Source organism: Gopherus evgoodei, chromosome 12 (genome assembly GCF_007399415.2).
Source record: "Gopherus evgoodei ecotype Sinaloan lineage chromosome 12, rGopEvg1_v1.p, whole genome shotgun sequence".
In the NCBI taxonomy this organism is placed as follows: domain Eukaryota; kingdom Metazoa; phylum Chordata; order Testudines; family Testudinidae; genus Gopherus; species Gopherus evgoodei.
In genome coordinates this window covers 23,415,736-23,440,233 of record NC_044333.1, presented here as the reverse complement: position 1 = coordinate 23,440,233, position 24,498 = coordinate 23,415,736, and the positions used below count along the sequence as shown (strand labels likewise).

The following is a 24,498-nucleotide window of genomic DNA, read 5'->3' as shown; positions in this document are numbered from 1 at the left end:
TTTTTTAAATGGTGCATTGTTCAATGAGTCTTAGACTGTCATACTAAGCTTTCTAAGGCTTACATTCTTCTTTGAGTGATTGCTCATGTGTATTCCACAATAGGTGTGCGTGCTTGCCCCGTGCACCAGTGTCGGAAGTTGTTCTTCTAGCAGTACTCATAAGGGAGCGCCTCTAGCGACCCCTAGAATTGCACCTCCTTGGCTGCACTCTCCCCCCACGCTCAGTTCCTTCTTGCCACCAGGGAAGGTTCTTCGGAAGTGCTCCAGCTTTGCTGCAGCTCTCCTCCAGAACTCTTGTTTGTTCAGTGTAGTAGTACCTGTAGTTAGTAGTTTAGTTTAGTTAGTTTAGTGCGCCTGGGCTGGGGCATGCCCCACGCCCTGAGTTTTAAGTCATGTGACACTTGTAGGTGACCAATGCCAGTGAGTGATCCATATGTGGATTGTTTACACTGTTTGGGTGAAATCTATCTCAGCAATCGCTGCAAGATTGGCAAGTCGTTCAAGCCTCGGACTGAGAGAGAGAGACATTAGGCTCCGGGCGATCCTGATGGAGTCGGTGTTGGTGCACGGTGACCCCCCCAGTGCCATCTGCCAGTTGGTACTGCTCCCCATCTGTGGGGCATGCTAAGAAGGCTAAGAAGAGTCCTTCACTGCCGCGGCACTGAAGCAAGACTGGGGGAGAGGCTAGGGCCATGTTGGGCAGTCCTCGATCCCCATTGGCCTCTAGGCCTCCGATTCAGGTTGAGCGGAGAAGCCCGGCCCATTTGGAGCAGGCTTCCCCAGATGTCCGGAGGCCCTCCACACCAGAGGCCCTGCAAGCGGCCCAGGACATTAAGTCCATGCCGGTACCAGGAGCACAGCCAATGTTGGCCCCGCGGTCCAGAGGCAAGCTGTTGCTGGGATCTCCGCAGTCGCCCCTGACTCAGTACCAGACATGGTTGAGGGAATGTTTCTGACACCGTTCGCCGCTCAGCAACCATCCCGTGCATAGTCCACGCAGGTCACTGTCGACGCCCACCAGGATTTCTGGCTGGGTTCCAACTGACAGGGACTCCAGGCACCAGTCTGCCTCGAGAAGCGGACAGCGAGGGGACCGAAGCAGACACCACCGAAGATCCTTGTCCCCGAGGGGCTATTGTAGCCAGTCACAACATGAATTTCAATGCCATTCCCATTCATCGTCTTGCTCCAGGACCTCTCCACAGCACTGCTCCCACAGCCCCGGGTGTCAATCGCTGGTGCTTCGCCGTTGTGGATCCGTCCACCGGAGCCGATTGTGGTGCAGCTGCTACCAGTGGTACCGTTCCTCCATGTCGAGATCACGGTCTCGTGGTCAGCACAGCTCCTGGCACCACTGCTCCTCCTAGTCCGGGGACAGTGCCAGGTTATATGTCAGTCCCACCTCCCTTTGTAGTCGTCCATCGATGGGTCAGCCAGGCCAAACAGCCTGCTCTGCCAGTGCCACAGCAGGTGCAGTGGCATCAGGCTCCATAGCTGGCACAGTGGTACCAGTGGGCACCTGGTGGGGCTCACTCGGTGGCTGGGGCCTTGGAATGGTTGTCGGGCCTCCCTCTCCCAGCCTTCGAGAAAGGAGTTGGTGGGACGTGCATCTTCGGTGCCATGCCTAGAGAGCAACCACGTGGTGGATCCTCCGGTGCTGGTAAACACTCAAAGTACTGCACCTGCCTTTGTGCCCTCCCCTGATGAGGCGATTATGGCTCCTCCTTCCTCCATCTTGCAGGAGGACTCTAAAGCCCACCAGGAACTATTGAAAAGGGTAGCATCAAACCTCAACCTTCGAGCAGAGGACGTGGAGGAGCCCTTGGGCTCCCTTTTTAACATCCTGTCCACCTCAGTACTGGGCAGGGTGGCCTTGCCACTCCATGAAGGGGTGGCAAAAATTTCAAATGCCTTGTGGCAAACCCTGGCCTCATTGGCCCCCATCTCTAAGAGAGCAGAATGCAAGTATTTTGTGCCCGCCAAGGGACATGGATACCTATACACCACCCTGCCCCTAACTCCCTGGTAGTTGATGAGTCAACCACAGGGAGCAACAGGGCCAACTAGCCCCTACTTTGAAAAATAAAGACTCAAGGAGGCTGGATTCATTTGGGAGAAAAATTAATTCATCCTCGAGCTTCCAGTTATGGTTGGTGAACCATCAGGCTCTTCTGGGCTGATATGAGTTCAATCTGTGGGGCTCTCTTCCGAAGTTCGAGGACTCCCTCCAGGAGTGTGACACGAAGGAGTTCAAAGCTCAGATGGAGGAGGGTACAGTGGCTGTCAGGGAAACCCTGCAGGCAGCATCGGATGCGGTGGACCTGACCACACGGTCCATGGCCTCTGCAGTGTCCATGAGAAGGGCGTCGTGGCTCCTGCTGTCTGGGCTGTTCAGTGAGGCGCAGAACTCCTTGCAGGACTTCCCGTTTGACGGCAAAGCTCTGTTTGCAGAACAGATGGACATAAAACTGCATGGCCTGAAAGACTCCCGCACTACGCTTAAGTGGCCTCTATATTCCGGCTCTGGCTAGAGCTCAGTTTAAGCCACAGTAGGCTCCCACCCAGGCCACCCACTCTAAATACCAGCCCCCCTATAAAAAGTTGCGAGACTGTACAAAACGCCGCCAAGGCAGTCTCGGCCTGCCCCCCTAGCCTGGGCCCTCCAAGGGCAAACAGGCAGGGAAACGGCAGTTTTGACAGGAGGCCTGGGGGAAACCTACCAGTTCATATCAGGGATCCACCCACAATAAAGCTTTCCTTCTCCAACTGGTTATGTGCTTTTCTCCCGGAGTGGTCGCGGCTGACCTCGGATCGATGGATCCTCAGCACCATCTCCTGGGGCTATACCCTCCCGTTTACCTCTACCCCTCCCAATCACCCTCTGCCCCCATCCCTCCTGGGGAACCCCTCTCATGAGGCTCTGCTGGAGCAGGAGGTGGGGCGGCTCCTTGGCCTAGGAGTGGTGGAAGTGGTGCCAGTGGAGTTCAAATGCAAGAGGTACTACTCTCGCTATTTCCTTATCCCCAAAGCCAAAGGGGTGCTCAGGCCCCTCCTGGACCTGCAAGGCCTGAACTGGTACACGATGAAGCTCAAGTTCTGCATGTTCTCCCTGGCCTCCATCATCCCCTCCTTGGATATCAGGGACTGGTACCCCACTCTTGATCTGCAGGACGTGTACTTCCACATCCATATATATGAGGGGCACAGGTGCTTCCTCTGTTTCATGGTTGGACAGGAACACTACCAATTGACGGTCCTCCCATTTGGCCTGTCCACTGCCTCCAGGGTATTTACAAAGTGCATGTCTGTGGTGGTGGCCTACCTCAGGCACCATGGGGTCCAGATCTTCCCCTATCTGGACGACTGGCTGGTCAAGGGCAGCTCCCAGTTGCAGGTGCGGGATCACGTGGTGCTCCTTCGGTCCACGTGCGCCATCCTGGGCCTATTGGTAAATGATACCAAGTCCACATTAGTCCCGGTATAGTGCATAGTGTTTATCGGGGCAGTCCTGGATGCTGCATTGGCCAGAGCCTCCCTCCCACTGGACAGGTTTGAGACCCTGAAAATGCCCATCGACACAATCACAAGGTTTCCAGTGACAACAGCCAGAGCATATCTCCAGTTCTTGGGTCACATGTCAGTGTGCACATATGTGGTTCGCCATGCCAGACGCAGGATGAGGCCCCTCCAGCTCTGGTTGGCCTCGGAGTTCTCCCAGGCCAGAGACAGGATGGACAAGGTCTTCACTGTGCCTGAGCTGGTGATGGCGTCCCTACAATGGTGGTCCTCCGTGGGGGTCCTGTTCAGAAGCAGGCCCCTGTAAATGGAACTGGTGTCTGATGCATTGCACCTGAGGTGGGGAGCCCATGTGGGAGACTGTTATAACCTTATTCCCAGATCTGGACCTTAGCGTCCAAAATATGGGGGTTAGCATGAAAACCTCCAAGCTTAGTTACCAGCTTGGACCTGGTACTTGCTGCCACCACCCAAAAAATTAGAGTGTTTTGGGGCACTCTGGTCCCCCTGAAGAACCTTCCCTGGGGACCCCAAGACCCAAATCCCTTGAGTCTCACAACAAAGGGAAATAATCCTTTTTCCCTTCCCCCCTCCAGGTACTCCTGGAGAGATACCCAGACACAAGCTCTGTGAAACTACACAGAGTGACTTCCCCTCTCTGTTCCCAGTTCTGGAACAAAAAGTACTTTCCTCTTCACCCAGAGGGAATGCAAAATCAGGCTAGCCAATTCAACACACACACAGATCTCCCCGATCTCTTCCTCCCACCAATTCCCTGGTGAGTACAGACTCAATTTCCCTGAAGTAAAGAAAAACTCCAACAGGTCTTAAAAGAAAGTTTTATATAAAAAGAAAGAAAAATACATACAAATGTGCTCTCTGTATTAAGATGATACAACACAGGGTCAATTGCTTAAAAGAATATTGAATAAACAGCCTTATTCAAAAAGAAGACAAATCAAAGCACTCCAGCACTTATATTCATGCAAATACCAAAGAAAAGAAAACCATAGAACTTACTATCTGATCTCTTTGTCCTTACACTTAGAAACAAAAGATTAGAAAGCAGACTACTTCTCCAAAGCTCAGAGACAGCAGGCAGAGAGAAAACAAAGACCTCAGACACACAATTCCCTCCACCCAAAGTTGAAAAAATCCGGTTTCCTGATTGGTTCTCTGGTCAGGTGTTTCAGGTGAAAGAGACATTAACCCTTAGCTATCTGTTTATGACAGAGACATTCAGACCCAAGGTCTGTGGTCTGCACAGGACCTGGCCCTCCACATAAACGTCGAGCTCAGGGCAGTCTGGCTGGTGTGTGTGGTGTTCTGCTCGCACCGGAAGGGCAGGGTGGTCAGGGTTCTCACGGACAACATGGCCTTGATGTTTTACGTCAACAGGCAAGACGGAGCCTGATCCTCTGCCTGGAAGCCCTCAAGCTGTGGACTTCTGTATAGCCCACAACATTTGCTTACAGGCCTACCACCTACCGGGCGCCTGGAACTCGTGAGCAAGATTGCTTGAGCAGGGATTTCTCCTCTCATGCACAGACTTTTCCAAGAGTGGGGAACTCCCCAGGTGGACCTGTTCTTGGCAGAACTGTCAATGTCCCCAGTTCTGCTCCAGAGGGGTGCTGGGATCGGGCGCTATCTCCGATGCCTTCCTCCTGTCCTGGTCGGGCCAGTTTCTCAATGCCTTCACCCCATTCCTGCTGATTGGCAAAGTCCTGGAAAAGATAAAGACAGACAGGATCTGGGTCCTTCTGATTGCCCCGGCATGACCCAGGCAGCATTGGTATGGGACCCTCACAAGCCTGGAGGTCGCCCCACCATGGCCATTATCGTCCCACCCAACCTGCTCATCCCAACCTAGCAGCACTCCACCTCATGGCATGATTGCTCAGTGGTTAGGCCGGGAGTAAAGGACATGCTCGGAAGGGGTTCAGCGCATCCTCTTGGAAAGCAGGCAATCCTCCACACGCCGAGCCTACTTGGCAAAGTGGTCTTGGTTTTCCCAGAGGGCGGCTGAGCGGGGCTTTTCCCCTGTGGCTGCCCCGATCAAGCTCATTTTGGACTACCTCCTTCACCTTAGAGCTCAGGGTCTGGCGTCCTCATCCGTCAAGGTGCACTTGGCGGCCATATCGGCCTTCCACCCACCAGTGCAGGAGCACACGGTATTCTCCAATGACATGACATGACATGACATGACATGACATGACTGGGTGATTCCTTAAGGTGTTGGATTGTCTCTTCCTGTACATTAGGCCCCCAGTCCCACAGTGGGACCTGAATTTGGTGCTGGCCCAGTTGACAGGTCCCCCGTTTGAGTCGCTAGCTATGTGCTCCTGGTCGCATCTCCTGTGGAAAGTAGCCTTCCTGGTGGCGATCACGTCAGCGAGATGGGTCTCGGAACTCAGGGCGCTGACCTCCGAGCCCCTGTACATGGTGTTCCATAAGAATAAGGTCCAGCTCCGCCCACATCCTTCGTTCCTCCCGAAGGTGGTCTCTGCCTACCACATGGGTCAGGACATTTTCCTGCCGGTCCTCTGCCCCAAGCCCCATGCGTCCAGTGAGGAGCGCTGCCTCCACATGCTGGATGTGAGATGGGCTCTGGCCTTTTACTTGGAATGGACTAAGCTATTCAGGAAGTCTTGGCAGCTGTTCATCTCCTCGGCTGAACACATGAGGGGTCGGCTGATCTCCACCCAGCAGCTCTCCAACTGGATCACCTCATGCATTGGTACCTGTTATGACCTGGTGGGAATCCCTCTGCCACTGATTTTAAGGGCACACTCGACTAGGGCGCAATCCTTATCTGCTGCCTTTTTAGCCATGTCCCCATTCAGGACATCTGCAGCGCTGCCACATGGTCTTCAGTTCACACTTGCACTATGCAATCGTCTCCCAAACCAGGGAGGACACTGGGTTTGGCAGGGCAGTTCTCCATCCTGAGAATTTGTGACTTTCTACTCACCTCCAACAGGTATAACTTGGAATCACCTATTGTAGAATATACATAAACAATCACTCGAAGAAGAAAAAACAGTTACCTTTTCCATAACTGGTGTTCTTTGAGATGTGTTGCTCTTGTCTGTTCCATATCCCACACTCCTTCCCCTCTGTCGGAGTTGTCCGGCAAGCAGGAATGAGGGTGGGGGGAGTGCACAGCACCCCTTATACTGCATCATGGAGGCGCCACTCTAGAGGTTTCTAGGGGCGCTCCCCTATGGGTACTGCTAGGGGAAAATATTCTGACACCAGTGCATGTGGCCAGCATGCAAACCTATTGTGAAATAGACATGAGCAACACATCTCGAAGAAAACCATTTACAGAAAAGGTAACTGTCTTTTTTTGAAGGGGAAATAATTAACAAACTCAAACCCTGATCAGAAAACCCAGTAATGAAATAATGTATTTTTTTCACTTAGAGGTCATTTACAACTCAAGAGATTGTTGCCACAGATGGAGGAAACAGGAGCAGTAAGGTTGAGCTGGCTGTAACGATTACTAGTGCAAAAAATCAGCCCCCACAGTGGGAAAGAGACAGTTATGAAGTTGTCATTCCAGAGAATACCACACGAGATACTCACATTGTGGTAAGTTGTTTTTATAGATTGTGAAATACCAAGAAATGCATCTTTGGTTAAAAATTGTTAATAGTTTTTATAATCCTAAAGCGTGAAACGTCTACTGATCTGCTGTCACTTTAATTTCTGAGAATGTTTAAAATAATGGGCCAGTCCTTGCTCTCATTTATATCTATGCAACCTCCACTTGACTTCAGTATATTTGGACAGATGTGAGAACAGAACTCAGCTTAGTATTAGTAAATAAAAACTCCTATTTAAATATTTCTTTAAATATGGGATTCTGTCTCATCATGACTTTAATTGCTCTTTTTTTGAATTTTGTGATTTTATCTAATAGGATTATAGGGCTGACAATGTATATTCTTATATTGATGGCCTCATTCTGTTTGGTTGCACAGAACCAGAAACTAACACAACTTTGTCAAATAATTGTCAAATATATTATATATAAAAAGTGACCAAATGTCCCAGTTTTATAGGGCTTTGTCTTATACAGGCCCCTATTACTCCCCCATCCCTGGCTTGATTTTTTACACTTGCTATATATATATATAGAGAGAGAGTGACCAGATAGCAAGTGTTAAAATCAGGGCAGGGATGGGTGGTAATCTGTGGTGAGTGGTAATCTTAGATTGAAACTGACCTGCCTGATAATACAGAAATACATTGAACAAGATTAGATTTTTACAGAGTTTTGAAGAATTTGGGGAGGGGGCTGCACATAACTTGTATTAAAAAAAATTCTGTCCCTGCAAAACTCATTATTTGAACGTTTTCAACTGCACAGACAATTAAAGCAACTTCTCCCATGGGTGACCCTCGTGTGACCTATAATCTAGAAGATGGACTTGTTCCAGAGACCAACATGCCAATTCGTTTCTATCTGACTCCAAACAGAGAAGATGGTTCTGCTTCAATCCTAGTAGCTGAGCCATTAGATTATGAAACAACAAAAAGCTTTGTGCTGAAGGTTCGGGCCCAGAATGTTGCTGCAGTGCCTCTGGCAGCATTCACTACTGTCCATGTCAATATAACAGGTGTGTAACATGGTAACAATTACACTGTAGTACATTAGCCAAAAGACTTACTACAAGTTTTATAATTCTCACATACATTTAATTATGAATAATGAACTCTTCTTTTTGAATATTTTAGATGTCAATGACAATGTCCCTTTCTTTACTTCATCAATATATGAAGCCTCAGTAACAGAGGGAGCTGATATTGGGACATTTGTTCTTCAAGTCTCTGCCACCGACCTAGACCTGGGTCAGAATGGTAAGGTAAGCAAAGAGTTGAAGAGTCCTAGATTATACCACAACTCTCAGAACAGCGTTTGTGTTCCTATTAAGAATTAAGAAAGATGTTGATGGCAAGGATTTTCAAAAGTCCTTAATAATTTTGGGCTCCCTCAATTTCTACATAAGGACGGCCGTACTGGGTGAGACTAAAGGTTCATCTAGCCCAGCATCCTGTCTTCAGATGCCAGGTGTCCCAGAAAAATAATGAACAGAACAGGTAATCATAAAGTGATTCATCCCCTATTGCTCATTCTCAGCTTCTGTCAAACAGAGGCTAGGGATCCCTGCCCTCCTGGCTAATAGCCATTGATCGACCTATCCTCCATTAACTTCGTTCTTTTTTAAATCCTGTTATAGTCTTGTCCTTCACAACTTCCTCGGGCAAGGAATTCCACAGGTTGACTGTGCATTTTGTTAAAAAATACTTCCTTTGTTTGTTTTAAACCTGCTGCCTATTAATTTTGTTTGGTAACTTCTAGTTCTTGTATCAGAGGGTAGCCGTGTTAGTCTGGATCTGTAAAAGCAGCAAAGAATCCTGTGGCACCTTATAGACTAACAGACGTTTTGGAGCATGAGCTTTCGTGGGTGAATACCCACTTCCTCAGATGCCTCTGAGGAAGTGGGTATTCACCCACGAAAGCTCATGCTCCAAAACGTCTGTTAGTCTATAAGGTGCCACAGGATTCTTTGCTGCTTCTAGTTCTTGTGTTTATGAGAAGAAGTAAATAACACTTCGTTATTTACTTTCTCCACACCAGTCATGATTTTATAGACCTCTATCATATTCCCCCCTTAGTTGTCTCTTTTCCAAGCTGGAAAGTCCCAGTCTTATTAATCGCTCCTCATACGGAAGCCATTCCATACTCCTAATCATTTTTGTTGCCCTTTTCTGAACCTTTTCCAGTTCCAATATATCTTTTTTGTGATGGGGCGACCACATCTGTATGCAGCATTCAAAATGTGGGTGTATCATGGATTTATACAGAGGCAATATGATATTTTCTGTCTTACTATCTATCCCTTTCTTAATGATTCCCAACATTCTATTTGCTTTTTTGACTGCCACTGCACATTGAGTGGATGTTTTCAGGGAACTATCCACAATGACTCCAAGATTTCTTTCTTGAGTGGTAACAGCTAATTTAGACGCCATTTTATCCCACCCCTGTTCTAGAAAGTTTTTTGATATTGTGGACAGAATAGGTCAATTCTAGGACTATGCTATGGAACAGTGTTAAAAGCCTAGATCCTAGCTGTAGCGCAAGTTATTGCAGCTCCACGGAAGTCAATGGAGCTAAAAGAATTTACAGCAACTAAGGGTATGTCTACACTACGGGATTATTCCGATTTTACATAAACCGTTTTTGTAAAACAGATTGTATAAAGTCGAGTGCACGCGGCCACACTAAGCACATTAATTCGGCGGTGTGCGTCCATGTACCAAGGCAAGCTTTGATTTCCAGAGCGTTACACTGTGGGTAGCTATCCTGTAGCTATCCCATAGTTCCCGCAGTCTCCCCCGCCCCTTGGAATTCTGGGTTGAGAGCCCAGTGCCTTATGGGGCAAAAAGCATTGTCGTGGGTGGTTCTAGGTACAGCCTCACCCCTCCCTCTGTGAAAGCAGCAGACAAGCGTTTCGCGCCTTTTTTCTTGGGTGAAGTCTGCAAACGCCATAGCACAGCAAGCATGGACCCTGCTCAGATCAAGACCGCAATTGTGGATGTTGTAAACACCTCACGTATTCTCGTGCAGTCTATGCTGAACCAGGACCTGCAAAGCCAGGAGAGGAGGAGGCGGCTACTGCAGAGCGGCGACGACAGTGATGAGGACATGGACATAGAATTCTCTCAAATGGCGGGCCCCTGCGCATTGGAGATCCTGCTGGTAATGGGGCAGGTTCTAGCCATTGAACGCCGATTTTGGGCCTGGGAAACAAACACAGACTGGTAGGACCGCATGGTTTTGTGGGTTTGGGATGCTTCGCAGTGGCTGCGAAACTTTTGCATGCGTAAGGGCACTTTCGTGGAACTTTGTGACTTGCTTTCCCCTGCCCTGAAACGCCATAATACCAAGATGAGAGCAGCCCTCACAGTTGAGAAGTGAGTGGCAATAGTCCTCTGGAAGCTTGCAATGCCAGACAGCTACCGGTCAGTCAGGAATCAATCTGGAGTGGGAAAATCTACTGTGGGGGCTGCTGTGATGCAAATAGCCAAAACAATCATTAAGCTGCTGCTATGAAAGGTTGTGACTTTGAAAAATGTGCAGGTCATAGTGGATGGCTTTGCTGCAATGGGATTCCCTAACTGTAGTGGGGCAATAGATGGAACCCATATCCCTATCTTGGCATCGGAGCACGAGGGCACCCAGTACGTAAATCGCAAGGGGTACTTTTCAATGGTGCTGCAAGCACTAGTGGAACACAAGGGACGTTTCACCAACATCCGCGTGGGATGGCCAGGAAGGGTTAATGATGTTCGCGTCTTCAGGAACACTACTCTGTTTAAAGGGCTGCAGCAAGTGAATTACTTCCCAGATCAGAAAATAACAGTTGGGGATGTTGAAATGCCTGTAGCTATCTTGGGGGACCCAGCCTACCCCTTGATGCTATGGCTCATGAAGCCATACACAGGCAGCCTGGACAGTAGTCAGGAGCTGTTCAACTACAGGCTGAGCAAGTGCGTAATGGTGGTAGAATGTGCATTTGGCCATTTAAAGGCGCGCTGGCGCACATTACTGACTCACTCAGACCTCAGCCAAACCAATGTCCCCTTTGTTATTGCTGCTTGCTGTGTGCTGCACAATCTCTGTGAGAGTAAGGGGGAGACCTTTATGGTGGGGTGGGAGGCTGAGGCAAATCACCTGGCCACTGATTACGCGCAGCCAGACACCAGGGCGATTAGCAGAGCACACCACAAAGCGGTGCGCATCAGAGAAGCTTTGAAAATGAGTTTCATCACGGGCCAGGGTATGGTGTGACTGTTGTGTTTGTTTCCCCTTGATGAACCCCTGCCCCCTTGACTGACTCATTCCCTGTAAGCAGCCAACCCTCCCCTTCGATTACAGCTTGCTTAAGGAAATAAAGTCACTATCGTTTAAAAATCATGTATTCTTTATTAAAAAATCATTATAAAAAGAGGGAGAGAACTGACAAGGTAGCCCAGGTGTGGTTAGGAGGAAAGGAAAAGGCCACTATAAAAATTTCAAAGTAATGACAGCCTTTTGGTTGGGCTGTCCACGGAGGTGGAGTGGGCGGGTGCATGAAGCCTACCCCCACGCGTTCTTACACGTCTGAGTGAGGAAGATATGGAACATGGTGAGGGGTTATACAGGGGCTGCAGCGGTTATACAGGGGCTGCAGCGACACTCTGTGACCCTGCTGCTGTTCCTGAAGCTCCACCAGATGTAAGAGGATGTCAGTTTGATCACGTAACAGCTCCAGCGTTGCATCCCGCCACCGCTGATCTTCCTGCCGCCACCTCTCGAGCATCCCTCCTCTCCTCAAGTTCGTCCCTCCTATCCTCACGTTGGTCCCTCCTGTCCTCACGTTCACTGGCATCTTTCCTGTAATTTGCTACCACGTCCTTCCACTCATTCAGATAAGCTCTTTCATTGCGGGTCACTTCCATGATTTCCAAGAACATTTCATCTTGCGTCTTTTTTTTCTGCTGCCTTATCTGAGATAGCTTTCGGGATGGAGTTAGGGAGGCTTGAAAAATTTGCAGCTGCATGAGGGAGGGAAAAAAGAGAGAGAAGTATTTAAAAAAGATACATTTTACAGGACAATGCTTATACTCTTTCACGGTGAACAACACTATTCACCTTACATAGCACATGTGATTTCACTACAAGGTCGCATTTTGCATCTTAATATTGAGTGCCTGTGGCTCTGGTGTTAGAGATCTCACAGACGCAGGTCCAGGCAGCAGAATTCAGCTTGCATGTGGCCATGGTAAGCCATTGTCTTTCGGCTTCTGCAGCCTTCATATACACACTGCCCTCCTTTCCCAAATACCAAGCAAATCCCGTTCAGTGCTGCTTCTTTCCTGTTAACATGCAGCATCAGAAACCACTCCCCCCATCCAATTCTGTGGGATGATCGCTTTACCCCTCCCCCCACTGCATGGCTGGTATCATGGAAGATCACTGCTAATCACCCCCCTTACTCCCCCACCGCGTGGCTGGTAGCAAGGAAGATCCCTGCTAGCCAAACACGAAAAAGTTCAGCGCCATTCCCCCCCCTTCCCCGCCCCCTGCTTGGCTATGTGCAAGGAAGGATTTCTTTTAAGCAACAGGCAAACAGCCCAGTAGGAATGGCCATCTCTGTCCCCTTAATTAAATTCCTGAATTTCAACCAGATTACCATGAATGATATCACTCTCCTGAGGATAACACAGCGAGAGAAAGAAAGGATGTTGCTTGAATGCCAGCAGCACTGGGACCATACGCAGCTAGGCTTTGTCGTGCAATGATACCAGACTACTTGCTACATGCATGGTGTGGTCAAGTGTCCTACCATGGTGGACGGAATAAGGCTGCCTTGCCCAGAAACCTTCTGCAAAGGCTTTTGGAGCACCTCCAGGAGAGCTTCATGGAGATGTCCCTGGAGGATTTCCGCTCCATCCCCAGACATGTTAACAAACTTTTCCAATAACTGTACTGGCCGTGAATGCATCCCAAGTCCTCAGGGCAAATCAATCATTAAAAAACGCTTTCTTTTAAACCATGTTTTATATTTACAAAGATACACTCACCAGAGGTCGCTTTCATAGCTTCATTGTCTGGGCTAGAGGGCTGGGAGGGTAATTCCATCTGGGTGAGAAAAAGCTCCTGGCTGTTGGGGAGAATGGAGTGCTGTGTGCTGTCTGCAAGGTCATCCTCCTCTTCCTCCTCCTCATCTTCCCCGTCTGCAGAATCCTCAGGCTTGGCTGAGATTCCCACCCCCACCTCGGAATCCACGGACAGGGGTGGGGTAGTGGTGGCGGACCCCCCTAGAATTGCATGCAGCTCAGGGTAGAAGCGGCATGTTTTCAGCCCTGCCCCGGACCTTCCGTTTGCTTCTTTGGTTTTCTGGTAGGCTTGTCTGAGCTCCTTAACTTTCACACTGCACTGCACTGAGTCCCTGGTGTGTCCTTTCTCTTTTGGAATGGAGTTCTGTTAGCACAGAATCCTCTCCCCATATAGCGATCAGATCCAGTACCTCCCGTGCGGTCCATGCTGGAGCTCTTTTTCAATTCTCAGGAGACTGCATTGTTACCTGTGCTGATGAGCTCTGTGTGGTCACCTGTGCTGGTGACCTCTCCACGCTGGGCAAACAGGAAATGAAATTCAAAAGTTCACGGGGCTTTTCCTGTCTACCTGGCCAGTGCATCCGAGTTCTGATTGCTGTCCAGAGTGGTCACAGTGGTGCACTGTGGGATACCGCCTGGAGGCCAATACCGTCGATTTGCGGCCACACTAACCCTAATCCAATATGGTAATACCGATTTCAGCGCTACTCTCATCAGGGAGGAGTACAGAAACTGGTTTAAAGAGCCCTTTATATCGTTAAATAGGGCTTCGTTATGTGGACGGGTTCAGCGTTAAATCGGTTTAACGCTGCTAAAATCGGTATAAACGCTTAGTGTAGACCAGGCCTAAGGATCTTCCCCCTGTGGTCTTGAACCAGGGGTCACCCAATTAAATTAATAGGCACCAGGTTTAAAACAAACCTAAGGAAGTACTTCACACGATGCACAGTCAACCTGTGGAACTCTTTGGCAGTGGATGGTGTGGGCACTGTCGGAAGACAGATACTGAGCTAGATAGACCTTTGGTCTGATCTAGTATGGCTATTATGTTTTTACGTTATTGTTTTTACGATTATGTTTTCCAATGTACATTATTTTGCATTATCAACATTGAATTTCATCTGCTATTTTGTTGCCCAGTCACCCAATTTTGTGGATCCTTTTGTAGCTCTTCGCAGTCTGCGTGGGACTTAACTATCTTGAATAGTTTTGTATCATCTGCAAATTTTGCCACCTCATTGTTTATCCCTTTTTCCAGATCATTTATGAATATGTTTAATAGGACTGGCCCCAATACAGACCTCGGGGAGGGGGGGAACACTACTATTTACCTCTCTTCATTCTGAGAACCGACCATTTATTCCTAGCCATTGTTTCCTATCTTTTAACCAGTTACCAGTCCATGAGAGGACCTTCCCTCTTATCTCATGACAGCTTACTTTCCTTAAGAGCCTTTGGTGAGGGACCTTATCAAAGGCTTTCTGAAAATCTAAGTACAGTATATCCACTGGATCCCCCTTTCCACATGCTTGTTGACCCCCTCAAAGAATTCTAGTAGATTGGTGAGGCATGATTTCCCTTTACAAAAAATATGTTGACTCTTCCCCAACAGATTATGTTCAACTTTGTGTCTGACAATTTTGGGTTTTTTTACTATAGTTTCAACCAGTTTGCCTCGTACAGAAGTCAGGCTTACCACCCTGTAATTGCAGGGATCACCTCTGGAGCCCTTTTTAAAAACTGGCATCATGTTAGCTGTCCTCTAGTCATTTGGTATAAAAGCTGATTTAAATGATAGGTTACAAACTACAGTTAGTAGTTCTGCAATTGAACATTGGAGTTCCTTCAGAACTCTTGGGTGAATAATATCTGGTTCTGACTTATTACTGGTGACTTATTACTGTTTAGTTTATCAATTTGTCCTCTTAATGACACTTCAATCTGGGACAGTTCCTTAGATTTTTCAGCTAAAAAAATGGCTCAGATTTGGGAATTTCCCTTACATCCTCAGCCGTGAAGACTGATGCAAAAAATTAATTTAGTTTCTCTGCAATGGTCTTATCGTCCTTGAGTGCTCCTTCAGCACCTTGATCATCCAGTGGCCCCACTGGTTCTTTAGCAGGCTTCCTGCTTCTGATGTATTTAAAAAAATATTTGCTATTACTTTTTGAGTCTTTGGCTAACTGTTCTTCAAATTCTTTTTTGTCCTATTTTTACGGTTCATTTGCCAGAGTTTATACTCCTTTCTATTTTCCTCACTACGATTTAACTTCCACTTTTTAAAGGATGCCTTTTTGCGTCTCACTGCTTCTTTTACTTTGTTGTTTAGCCATGGTGGCACTTTGTTTGTTATCTTACTATATTTTTTAATTTGGGCGTATACATTTAAGTTGAGCCTCTATTATGGCGTCTTTAAAAAGGTTCCATGCAGCTTGCAGGGATTTCACTTTTGGCACCGTACCTCTTAATTTCTGTTTAACTGACCAACTCATGTCTGTGTAGTTCCCCTTTCTGAAATTAAATACTACAGTGTTGGGCTGCTGTGGTGTTTTCCCTGGCACAGGGATGTTAAATTTAATTATATTATAGTCACCATTACCAAGTGGTCTAGCTATACTCACCTCTTGGAACAGATCCTGTGCTGCACTTAGGACTAAAGACTTGCCTCTCCTCTTGTGGGTCCAGATTATTTAAGGTGTCAAAAAAGTTAATTTCTGCATCCCATCCTGAGGTGACATGCACACAGTCAATATGGGGATAGTTGAAATCCCCATTATTATTGAGTTTTTTATTTTTATAGCCTCTCTAATCTCCCTGAGCATTTCAGTCACTATCACCATCTTGGTCAGATGGTCAGTAATATATCCCTACTGCTACATTTTTATTATTAGAGCATGGAATTACTATCCATAGAGATTCTATGGTACAGTTTGTTTCAGTTAAGATTTTTACTTCATTTGATTCTATGCTTTCTTTCATATAAAAGAAACGACTTGTTCTGCTTTCTTTCATATAAAAGCAGCACGACTTGTTCTGTCCTTCCGATATATTTTGTACTGTGGTATTACTGTGTCTCATGGATTATCCTCATTCCACCAAGTTCCTGTTATGCCTATTATATTAATATACTCATTTAATATGAGGCACTCTAGTTCACCCATCTTATTATTTAGACTTCTAGCATTTGTATATAAACACTTCAAAAAACTTGTCACTTTTTAGCTGTCTGACATTACATGATGTAATTGAATGGGACTTTTTTCATTTGACAGCTTCTCATCAGATCCTACCTGTATTTTATCATCTTCCATTCTCTCCTCTTTACTAGGACATAGAGAATCTCCATTAATAGATCCTTCCCATAGGGATGCCTCTGTCTGAACCACGTGCTCAATGTGAGATGCCCGAAAGGTGCCTGATTTTCAGAAAGTGTTGAGCATTCACTCTGTGAAAATGAAGCATGTCTATAATGTCTCAAGTTGAGCATCCAAGAAATAAAGCATCCAAAAATCAGTAGTCACTTTTGAAAATTTTGGCTTGACCATACAGACAAATGTTGTCCTTGGGTGCACACCAGTCACTCAGACCCACTCATGCATATAATTGTTTAAGTAATTGGAGATATACCTATCTCCTAGAACTGGAAGGGACCTTGAAAGGTCATTGAGTCCAGCCCTCTGCCTTCACTAGCAGGACCAAGTACTGATTTTTGCCCCAGATTCCTAAGTGGCCCCCTCAAGGATTTAACTCACAACCCTGCATTTAGCAGGCCAATGCTCAAACCACTGAGCTATCCCTCCCCCCAATAATACATATTAGAATTTGCCCCATAATTTTTAATATGTTCTTAAAGTTCAAATTTGCTTATGCTTTTGCTTGTTTGTTTGTTTATTTTGTGTTACAGTAGCATCTAGAGACTCCAGCTGAGATTGGGAGCTGTAAAGTAAAGCACTTTACAAATCTGTAGTAGGAGACAGTACTTGCGCCAAAGAACTTCCAATCTAGATAGACAAGACAGATAAAGGGCGGGAGAAAATAAGTACGATTATCTCCATTTTACTTAAGGGCACAGGGAAGTTAAGTGCCATATTTGGGGTCGGGAAGGAATTTTCCTCCAGGGCAGATTGGCAGAGGCCCTGGAAGTTTTTCGCCTTCCTCTGCAGCGTGGGGCATGGGTCACTTGCTGGTGGATTCTCTGCAGCTTGAGGTCTTCAAACCACAATTTGAAGACTTCAATAACTCAGACATAGGTAAGGGGTTTGTTATAAAAGTGGATGGGTAGGGTTCTGTGGCCTGCTTTGAGCAGCGGGTCGGACTAGATGATCACATTGGTCCCTTCTGACCCTAGAATCTATGAGTCTATGAGTCTGTGACAGAATTGGGAATTGTACCAAGATGTCTTGAGTCCTGGCCAACTGCTTTATCTACAAGACCATTTGTTCTTTCTTGAATAATTGTTCACTTGTGAGTTATCCAACAGATTGGAAGTATGGCGTAATCATCTTCTTTTTACCTTTCAGATTACTTACTTTCTGTTACATGATCGTAGTGGGGACTATACATGTTTTCGCTTAGACTCACAGACAGGCTCCATATACAGTACCTCAGTATTTGACAGAGAGAAGAAGGGGTCATATCTCTTGGAAGTAAAGTCGATAGATGGCTTTGAATCTGCTCGACCTAGAAAACATGGGCAATCAAACTCTGGTAAGAAATGAACCAGTGTATCAAGTGTGATTTTTAGCTCTCTTCCTATAAAAGAAAACTCTTTAATCAAGTTTTAAAATTGTAATTTATTTTTGTCCAAGCTCACTTGTGAAAGGGTTTTTTTCTTGTTTCTCTCTGTGTCCATTGTCTCAGAACTGGAAGAAATATTTAATATGATGACCAGGCAAGTTTTCAATTCTGAAACTAAAAGAAAATTATCACCTTAGAGTTGATGGATTGTAGAGAGTAATTCCTAAGTAGCAAAACCACACCTACTTCTTTAACACAGGAGGCAAGTCTAGCCTGGGTAATGGAGGGGCTTCTCAAAGCACTGCATGCTGCACTGCACTCAGTTTGGGCCAGTAATGAAATGCTGAACAGAAAAGCTCAAGACTTTAAAAGAAATCACATTGGTTTTGTTTAAACAAAGAGTTAAAACTGGGCTTTTGTGGCTTCAGGACAAAAAGTTAAGACTTAAAACTGTACAATTGCCATATTAGGTATCAATTGTTCACGTTATCTCTTTAAACAAATTGGATGTGACATACATTTGATATCCAAGTGCTTTTGAGTAATGTTGGTATATAAATTGTCCATAACCCTAAGGGTTTGTTTCTGTATTGTCTGCATATTCGTCTTCATTTAATGTGCAGCTAGACAGTTTAAGGAATTGTAGCTGACAGAAGTGGCACAGCTGAGTATTTTAATCTCTTGTTTCTTGTCTCTCTAGACACAGCCTATGTGCGCATTTTTATCAGCGACGTGAATGATAACAAACCTGTCTTCACTCAGAGTGTCTATGAAGTTAATGTGGATGAAGACCAGGATGTGGGTTCTACTGTCATTACAGTCAGTGCTAATGATGAAGATGAAGGTAGAGTATTGGAATTCCCCATAGCTGCATCTAAAATATTAATGAATTAGTTTCAGCACACTAAGACATATTTAGTGGTGTTAGGAGGGAAAATGTCTTTGTCTCTACATTTTAAAACTTCTTTATGTCTAAACTGACAGGGCATGAACATTACTTCATAATGGGGCTGTGAGGCATAAGCTAAATAACTCTATTATTTGAGGCAATACATTAACATGGGATGATGGTGAATAACTTCTGTGCCAGCATATACAAATTTTATATAGATCATACCCTTTTTTAAAAGAAGGGTGGTGATAAAAATATTTTCCCAGTTAACTAGAATGATTCAGATTGAATCTCAATTAAATTAATGTATTATTTTTGTATTGACGGTATATTTGTTGTATTGTCCCTTGTTTGGCACACTGAGGAATAGTGTTGTCCTACATGAAATTGGACTTTATAAATGGTTTGGAGACAAAGCAATGTAGGGATCGATCATCATGAACAATCAAGAGTTTCAAAACAGTTATTGTAGAAACAAGCAAATTTGTCACATAATCAGACCCTTTTCATGTATATACTTTGTGTATTGCCCTGTGTTGGGAAACCCCCCCATCCTATTGACTACTAAATTAGAATAAATGCAGTACTCCTCTGACCTCCAGTGTAGATTCTGTTTGCTGTAGGCATGATTTTCTGTGTGGCAGGTGGTGACTAGGATGGCTCTTAGTGTCTGTGCTTTGTTAGCACAATGAGAGGGTTGTTTGCTGGTGCAAAGGAAAGAACACAAATTTAGTAGGACTCGACACAGCCTGGAATAGTATAATTTTTATCAGTTTTGGGGATTGTGTGAGAAATAAGTACAGCTATTAATATGGCTATCGCAAGTAGGTTATTTCAGTAGGCTTAGTTTTATTGCTTAGCTGTACTATGATTTTACCTGAGTGACTATGAAAAGGTATCGATACGAGACCTGATTTTTGGACTGGCCATTTGGCAGTCAAAATCTGAAGAGGGCTGTAAAGGTGGCTTGCAGCTACCTTTCTGGATCGCTGATCGTTATGCTGCTGGGCACTGTTTCTGTCTTAATCCCAATTTCAGAAAAATATCCCTATTCAGGAATTCAGTTAAGCATGTACTTAAATCCCATGGAAGAAACTGACTGAAGTTGAGCAACTGATCTCCTGAACAAGGATGAATTTTAGCACATGCTTAAGTGCTTTCTAAAACTGGAGTCCAAAGGAGAAATTTAGACCAGCCTCAGCTTATCCAAGTTGCACTAGTTTTAACAGCCCCAAGGGTTCTGTTCTTGCAGTAGGAGTTCTCTGAAGTGCATGGGCACACTGGCCACATTCACCTATACCGGGGGTTGCAGAGGAGCAAGGGCAAAGCTAGTACCTATGCCACTGAACGATTCCCTGACACAAGAGAAGCTCCTTAGCTGGCTATGTATGTTGAGTTTAAGTCTGCTTTGTGGTGGTGAAGAACCTGCCTTGGGAAGAATATAGATCTGGCCCTTTGTCTCTGGTCTCTCAGCCAAGTTAAATAATTGAAATTGCAGGTGTGAAGTGGGGAGGGAGAAGAGTGACAGTAACATTGAAGGCAAGAAGTGGGGAACCAGAATGAAAAGGTAAAAAGCTTTGTTTGGACTAATCCAAGAGCCCCTATTGCATCTGAAATTCTATAGCCTCTGTTATGTAGGAGGTCAGCCTGAATGATCACAGTCGTCTCTTCTGGCCTTAAAATCTGTGGATCTGTGAACTGTGAAGCTGAGTTTGGAATAAGAACTACTTCATCAGATGTGTCTATAATTTTATAAATGCTAACTTATTGTTATAAGCAGGTTACCATTTACTATAGTTGCCATGAGTTGTACACTTGGTCAGTCCTCCTGGCCTTCCTATACCCAACATGGGGTACTAAGTGAGGGCAAAATTTAATCCACTGGCATTAGTTCAAGAGACTTTTTTTCCCATGGAAACTTTTATTGTAGATATTGGACTTGTTGGGACCTGGAAATAGAAAAATGCTTGTAAATTTTTTTACTTGGCTATGCATTTTAAAAGACCACTTAACTACAGTACTATATACTGACTCTCCTGTAATAGTAAAGCACTAGAAACTTTTGACAATGAGAAAGGACTTTGTGGATGGATTTTAATCAGGAGAAGAACTGATTGGTGTGATTAATGTAGAACACGATTAATAATGATCAATAATATGATCTAGTAGAAGAGGTACAAAGTAACTGTATATTTCAATGCCCTCAAATTATACGTATCTTATTTAATATTCTTTGGGGATTGGCAGGAGCAAATGCTAAATTAAGGTACCAGATCACAGCTGGAAACACTGGTGGAGTACTTGATGCTGAACCAGAAACAGGAGCCATCTTTATTGCTCAGCCATTGGATTATGAAGAAGTGAAAATATATGAACTTCATTTGTTGGCCTCTGATGGTAAATGGGAAGATTATGCAATTATCATAATCAATGTTGTGAATAAAAATGATGAGGCTCCAGTTTTCTCTATCAGTGAATACTATGGAAGTGTGATTGAAGAACTGGATGGATTGCCTATCTTTATACTTCAGGTACTATATGGAGTTCCAGATGTTAGTGATATTTCAATAGAAGAATAGTCTAGTATTATTGTTGTAATATGTCAGTGAAATCCAGTGTTGTGAAGAAAATGTATTTCATCAGTGGAGAGAGAAGCATGCAGGGTGGCGTTTTTTGTTTCGGTGAAGAAAATGATTGTGGTATTAATATTGAACAAGCAGGGCTGATCTTTGTAACCCTAAGAACTGTCGCTTCTGCCAAATATTTAGCATTGTAATCTAGCTTTTTTATATTCTGTAGTTCAATTACTACTATAAAAATAAGAAAGAAAACATAGATTATACTGCTATAATGTGAAGCGTCTATATCTATCCATCTATGATAGGATGTAGTAGCAGATAGGATTATATTCGGTCATTAACATGATGTATGTGTTTGCAAAACCTTTGTAGGTTGTAGCAAATGATCCTGATAGCAGCATGGATGAAGGCAATTTGAGATATTCTCTGCATGGACATGGTGCAACTGATGTTTTCACAATAGATGAGAACACAGGCAGCATTTGCTCACAGAAGATGCTTGATCGGAAAGAGCGAGCACTTTGGAGATTTGTTGTGTTGGCTACTGATGAGGGAGGAGAAGGACTTACTGGATTTGCTGATGTAATTATTAATGTGTGGGATATAAATGACAATGCCCCCATATTTACCTGCATGCCTGATGACTGCAATGGGAGTGTCTTTGAAAATTCTCCTGCAAACACTTTGGTCTTGGAAATGACAGCTGTGGATTTAGATGATCTGAATGTAGGTCTTAATGCAATTTTGACATATAGGATAATTGACAATGTAAAAACTGGGTTTGGTACAGACTTATTTAATATCAACCCCAATAGTGGCACAATACATGTAGCAGGGGGGATGCTGGATAGAGAGAAGACTGAGAAATATTTCCTTATTGTTGAGGCAAGGGATGGGGGAGGATTGACAGGAACTGGCACTGCCACTATCTGGATTGCTGATGTCAATGACCATACACCTGAATTTACTCAAGAGGTCTGGCAGGCAGTGATTCCTGAAAACAGTGAAGTCAACTCAGAAGTTCTGGAAATGTCGGCTGCAGATGCAGACACTGGGGAAAATGCTCACTTAACATTCAGCATTATTGGAGGAGATCCAGATCAGAAGTTTTACATTGAAAGTAACAAAGAAGGTCAACATGCAACTATCAGATTGAAAAAGAAACTGGATTATGAGAAACCTCATGAAAGGTGGTTTAACCTTACAGTTAAAGTGGAAGATCTTGATTTTTCCAGTGTTGCAACCTGCTTGATTGAAGTTGAAGACTGCAATGACCACAGCCCAGTTTTCAATTCCCAGTTTATCCAAACTAACCCTTTCTTTGAGAACATACCTGTGGGTACTACAGTCACCACAGTGAGAGCCACCGATGAGGATTCTGGTTTGAACGGGGACATTATCTATTTTATTAAATCAGATTCAGATCCTATCAGACAGTTTGCAGTTGACCCAGATGGTCATGTGACTGTTGCAAGTACACTGGATCGTGAAATCATTCAGCAATACAATTTAATCATACAGGCTTCAGATCAAGGAACTCCTGCCAAAACAGGAAGTGTTACAGTCCTGATTAACTTGCTAGATATTAATGACAATGAGCCAAGGTTTGAGGCATCATATATGCCCATTGTTTGGGAAAATGTGTTGGGACCTCAGGTGGTGTATATGAACCATACATCAAAGCTGCTGTATGCTGTGGATCCAGACAGTGGTGAAAATGGGCCACCGTTTACATTTTTGCTGCCACCTGATTATCAGAATTCTTTGGATTTTTCTCTTACTGATAACAGAAATAACACAGCAACCATTACAGCACTGAGGTCCTTTGACAGAGAAAAGCAGAAGGTGTTCCACCTGCCAATAATTATAACAGATAGTGGGAATCCATCTATGAGTGCTACAAACACCTTGACCATAACAATTGGTGATGAAAATGATAACAGCCATGAAGCTGGCCATAAGGATATCTTTGTCTATACCCACAGAGGTAGGTGGTGTACAGAGAGTGAGCCAGATGCATAGAAAAGTTAAAATTTCATAGCATACAAATTCTGCAAACAGATATACAGAGTCAGTGGAATTTTGCATGGCTGTATGGGCCCACGCTGGCACATCTGTTTGCAAAGTCTGGGTCATAATGTGGAAAGCATCATCTACTGAGGAAGATTTATATATTTGTAATTATCTGTCTTTTGTTTTTTTTAAATGTGTTTGTATTTGTCTATACAAAAACAATAATAATGAACAAAAAGAATTTTTTACTCTATTTCCAAAAATGACTCTCTTTACTCATTTTTGGGGGGATTTTTTTTTCCCTTTGGGCAGAGACTGAGCCTGGAAAAAAATAGGGGATTTTTAACAAGTGACTGAAAATAAGGGCTTAGAATGAAAACACTGGAAAGCTTTAACGATAGCTATGCATTTCAGCATTTTCCTTGTTAGTATATGGTAAATCTATAATTTTAATATACAAGTATATTTTTGTTGCTTTGGTTTTAATACAATGAAGAATAGATAAATCCTGTAAAATAAAGAAGTGAAGATTGTAGGGTATCTCTGTGTCCATTATTAATTGCTTGTTTTGAGTGAGTTGGATCATCATCCTAAAAGCATTGGAAATGAAGGCACAATTTAACTGAATATCTAAGTTAGAGTTATAGGGCTAGCATGCCTGGTGAGTATTTGAAGCAGGAGGTCTAGTATGTAATGAAAACCATTTTGCATTAAATTAAGCATGCACCTAATTTTGTTGAATTAGATGCACTTAAACCAAAAGCCAGTATAAGCAAGTTCTACAACAGAGCAGGCTAGGCGAAGTAGGGGAGACTCTGAAGTTCTGAATTTAAAAATAGTCTGTTCAGTTTCTGTTCTGCTTTGTATAGGTTCTTATACTCTGCTCATCACCGTATTATCTGAGCACCCACATTTTGCCAGATCGTGGCTATAACTAAACTGCACAGAGTATGGTGTTCAAAGGAGTCTTAAAGCTCACTCTCTACTCTCCTGATCACACTGCTGCTCCCTGCAGGCTCTTCTTGCTGTGTTCCAGCAGCTGTTCTACTTTGCAATAGGCCACAAGAGCCACGGGGGGCTGAAAGC

General features: G+C 44.7%; 1 protein-coding gene across 1 annotated transcript in view; it reads left to right on the top strand.

Annotated features, from left to right (window-relative positions):
* LOC115660508 (neural-cadherin-like) overlaps positions 1 to 24,498 on the top strand; it is a 154,479-nt gene that overhangs the window by 89,853 nt on the left and 40,128 nt on the right. Inside the window, exons 14-20 of the mRNA XM_030581981.1 lie at positions 6,943 to 7,110; positions 7,892 to 8,141; positions 8,260 to 8,387; positions 17,712 to 17,898; positions 18,629 to 18,772; positions 21,068 to 21,351; positions 21,772 to 23,386. Of these exons, the coding sequence (XP_030437841.1) occupies positions 6,943 to 7,110; positions 7,892 to 8,141; positions 8,260 to 8,387; positions 17,712 to 17,898; positions 18,629 to 18,772; positions 21,068 to 21,351; positions 21,772 to 23,386 (2,776 nt within the window). The remainder of the gene's footprint in view (positions 1 to 6,942; positions 7,111 to 7,891; positions 8,142 to 8,259; positions 8,388 to 17,711; positions 17,899 to 18,628; positions 18,773 to 21,067; positions 21,352 to 21,771; positions 23,387 to 24,498) is intronic.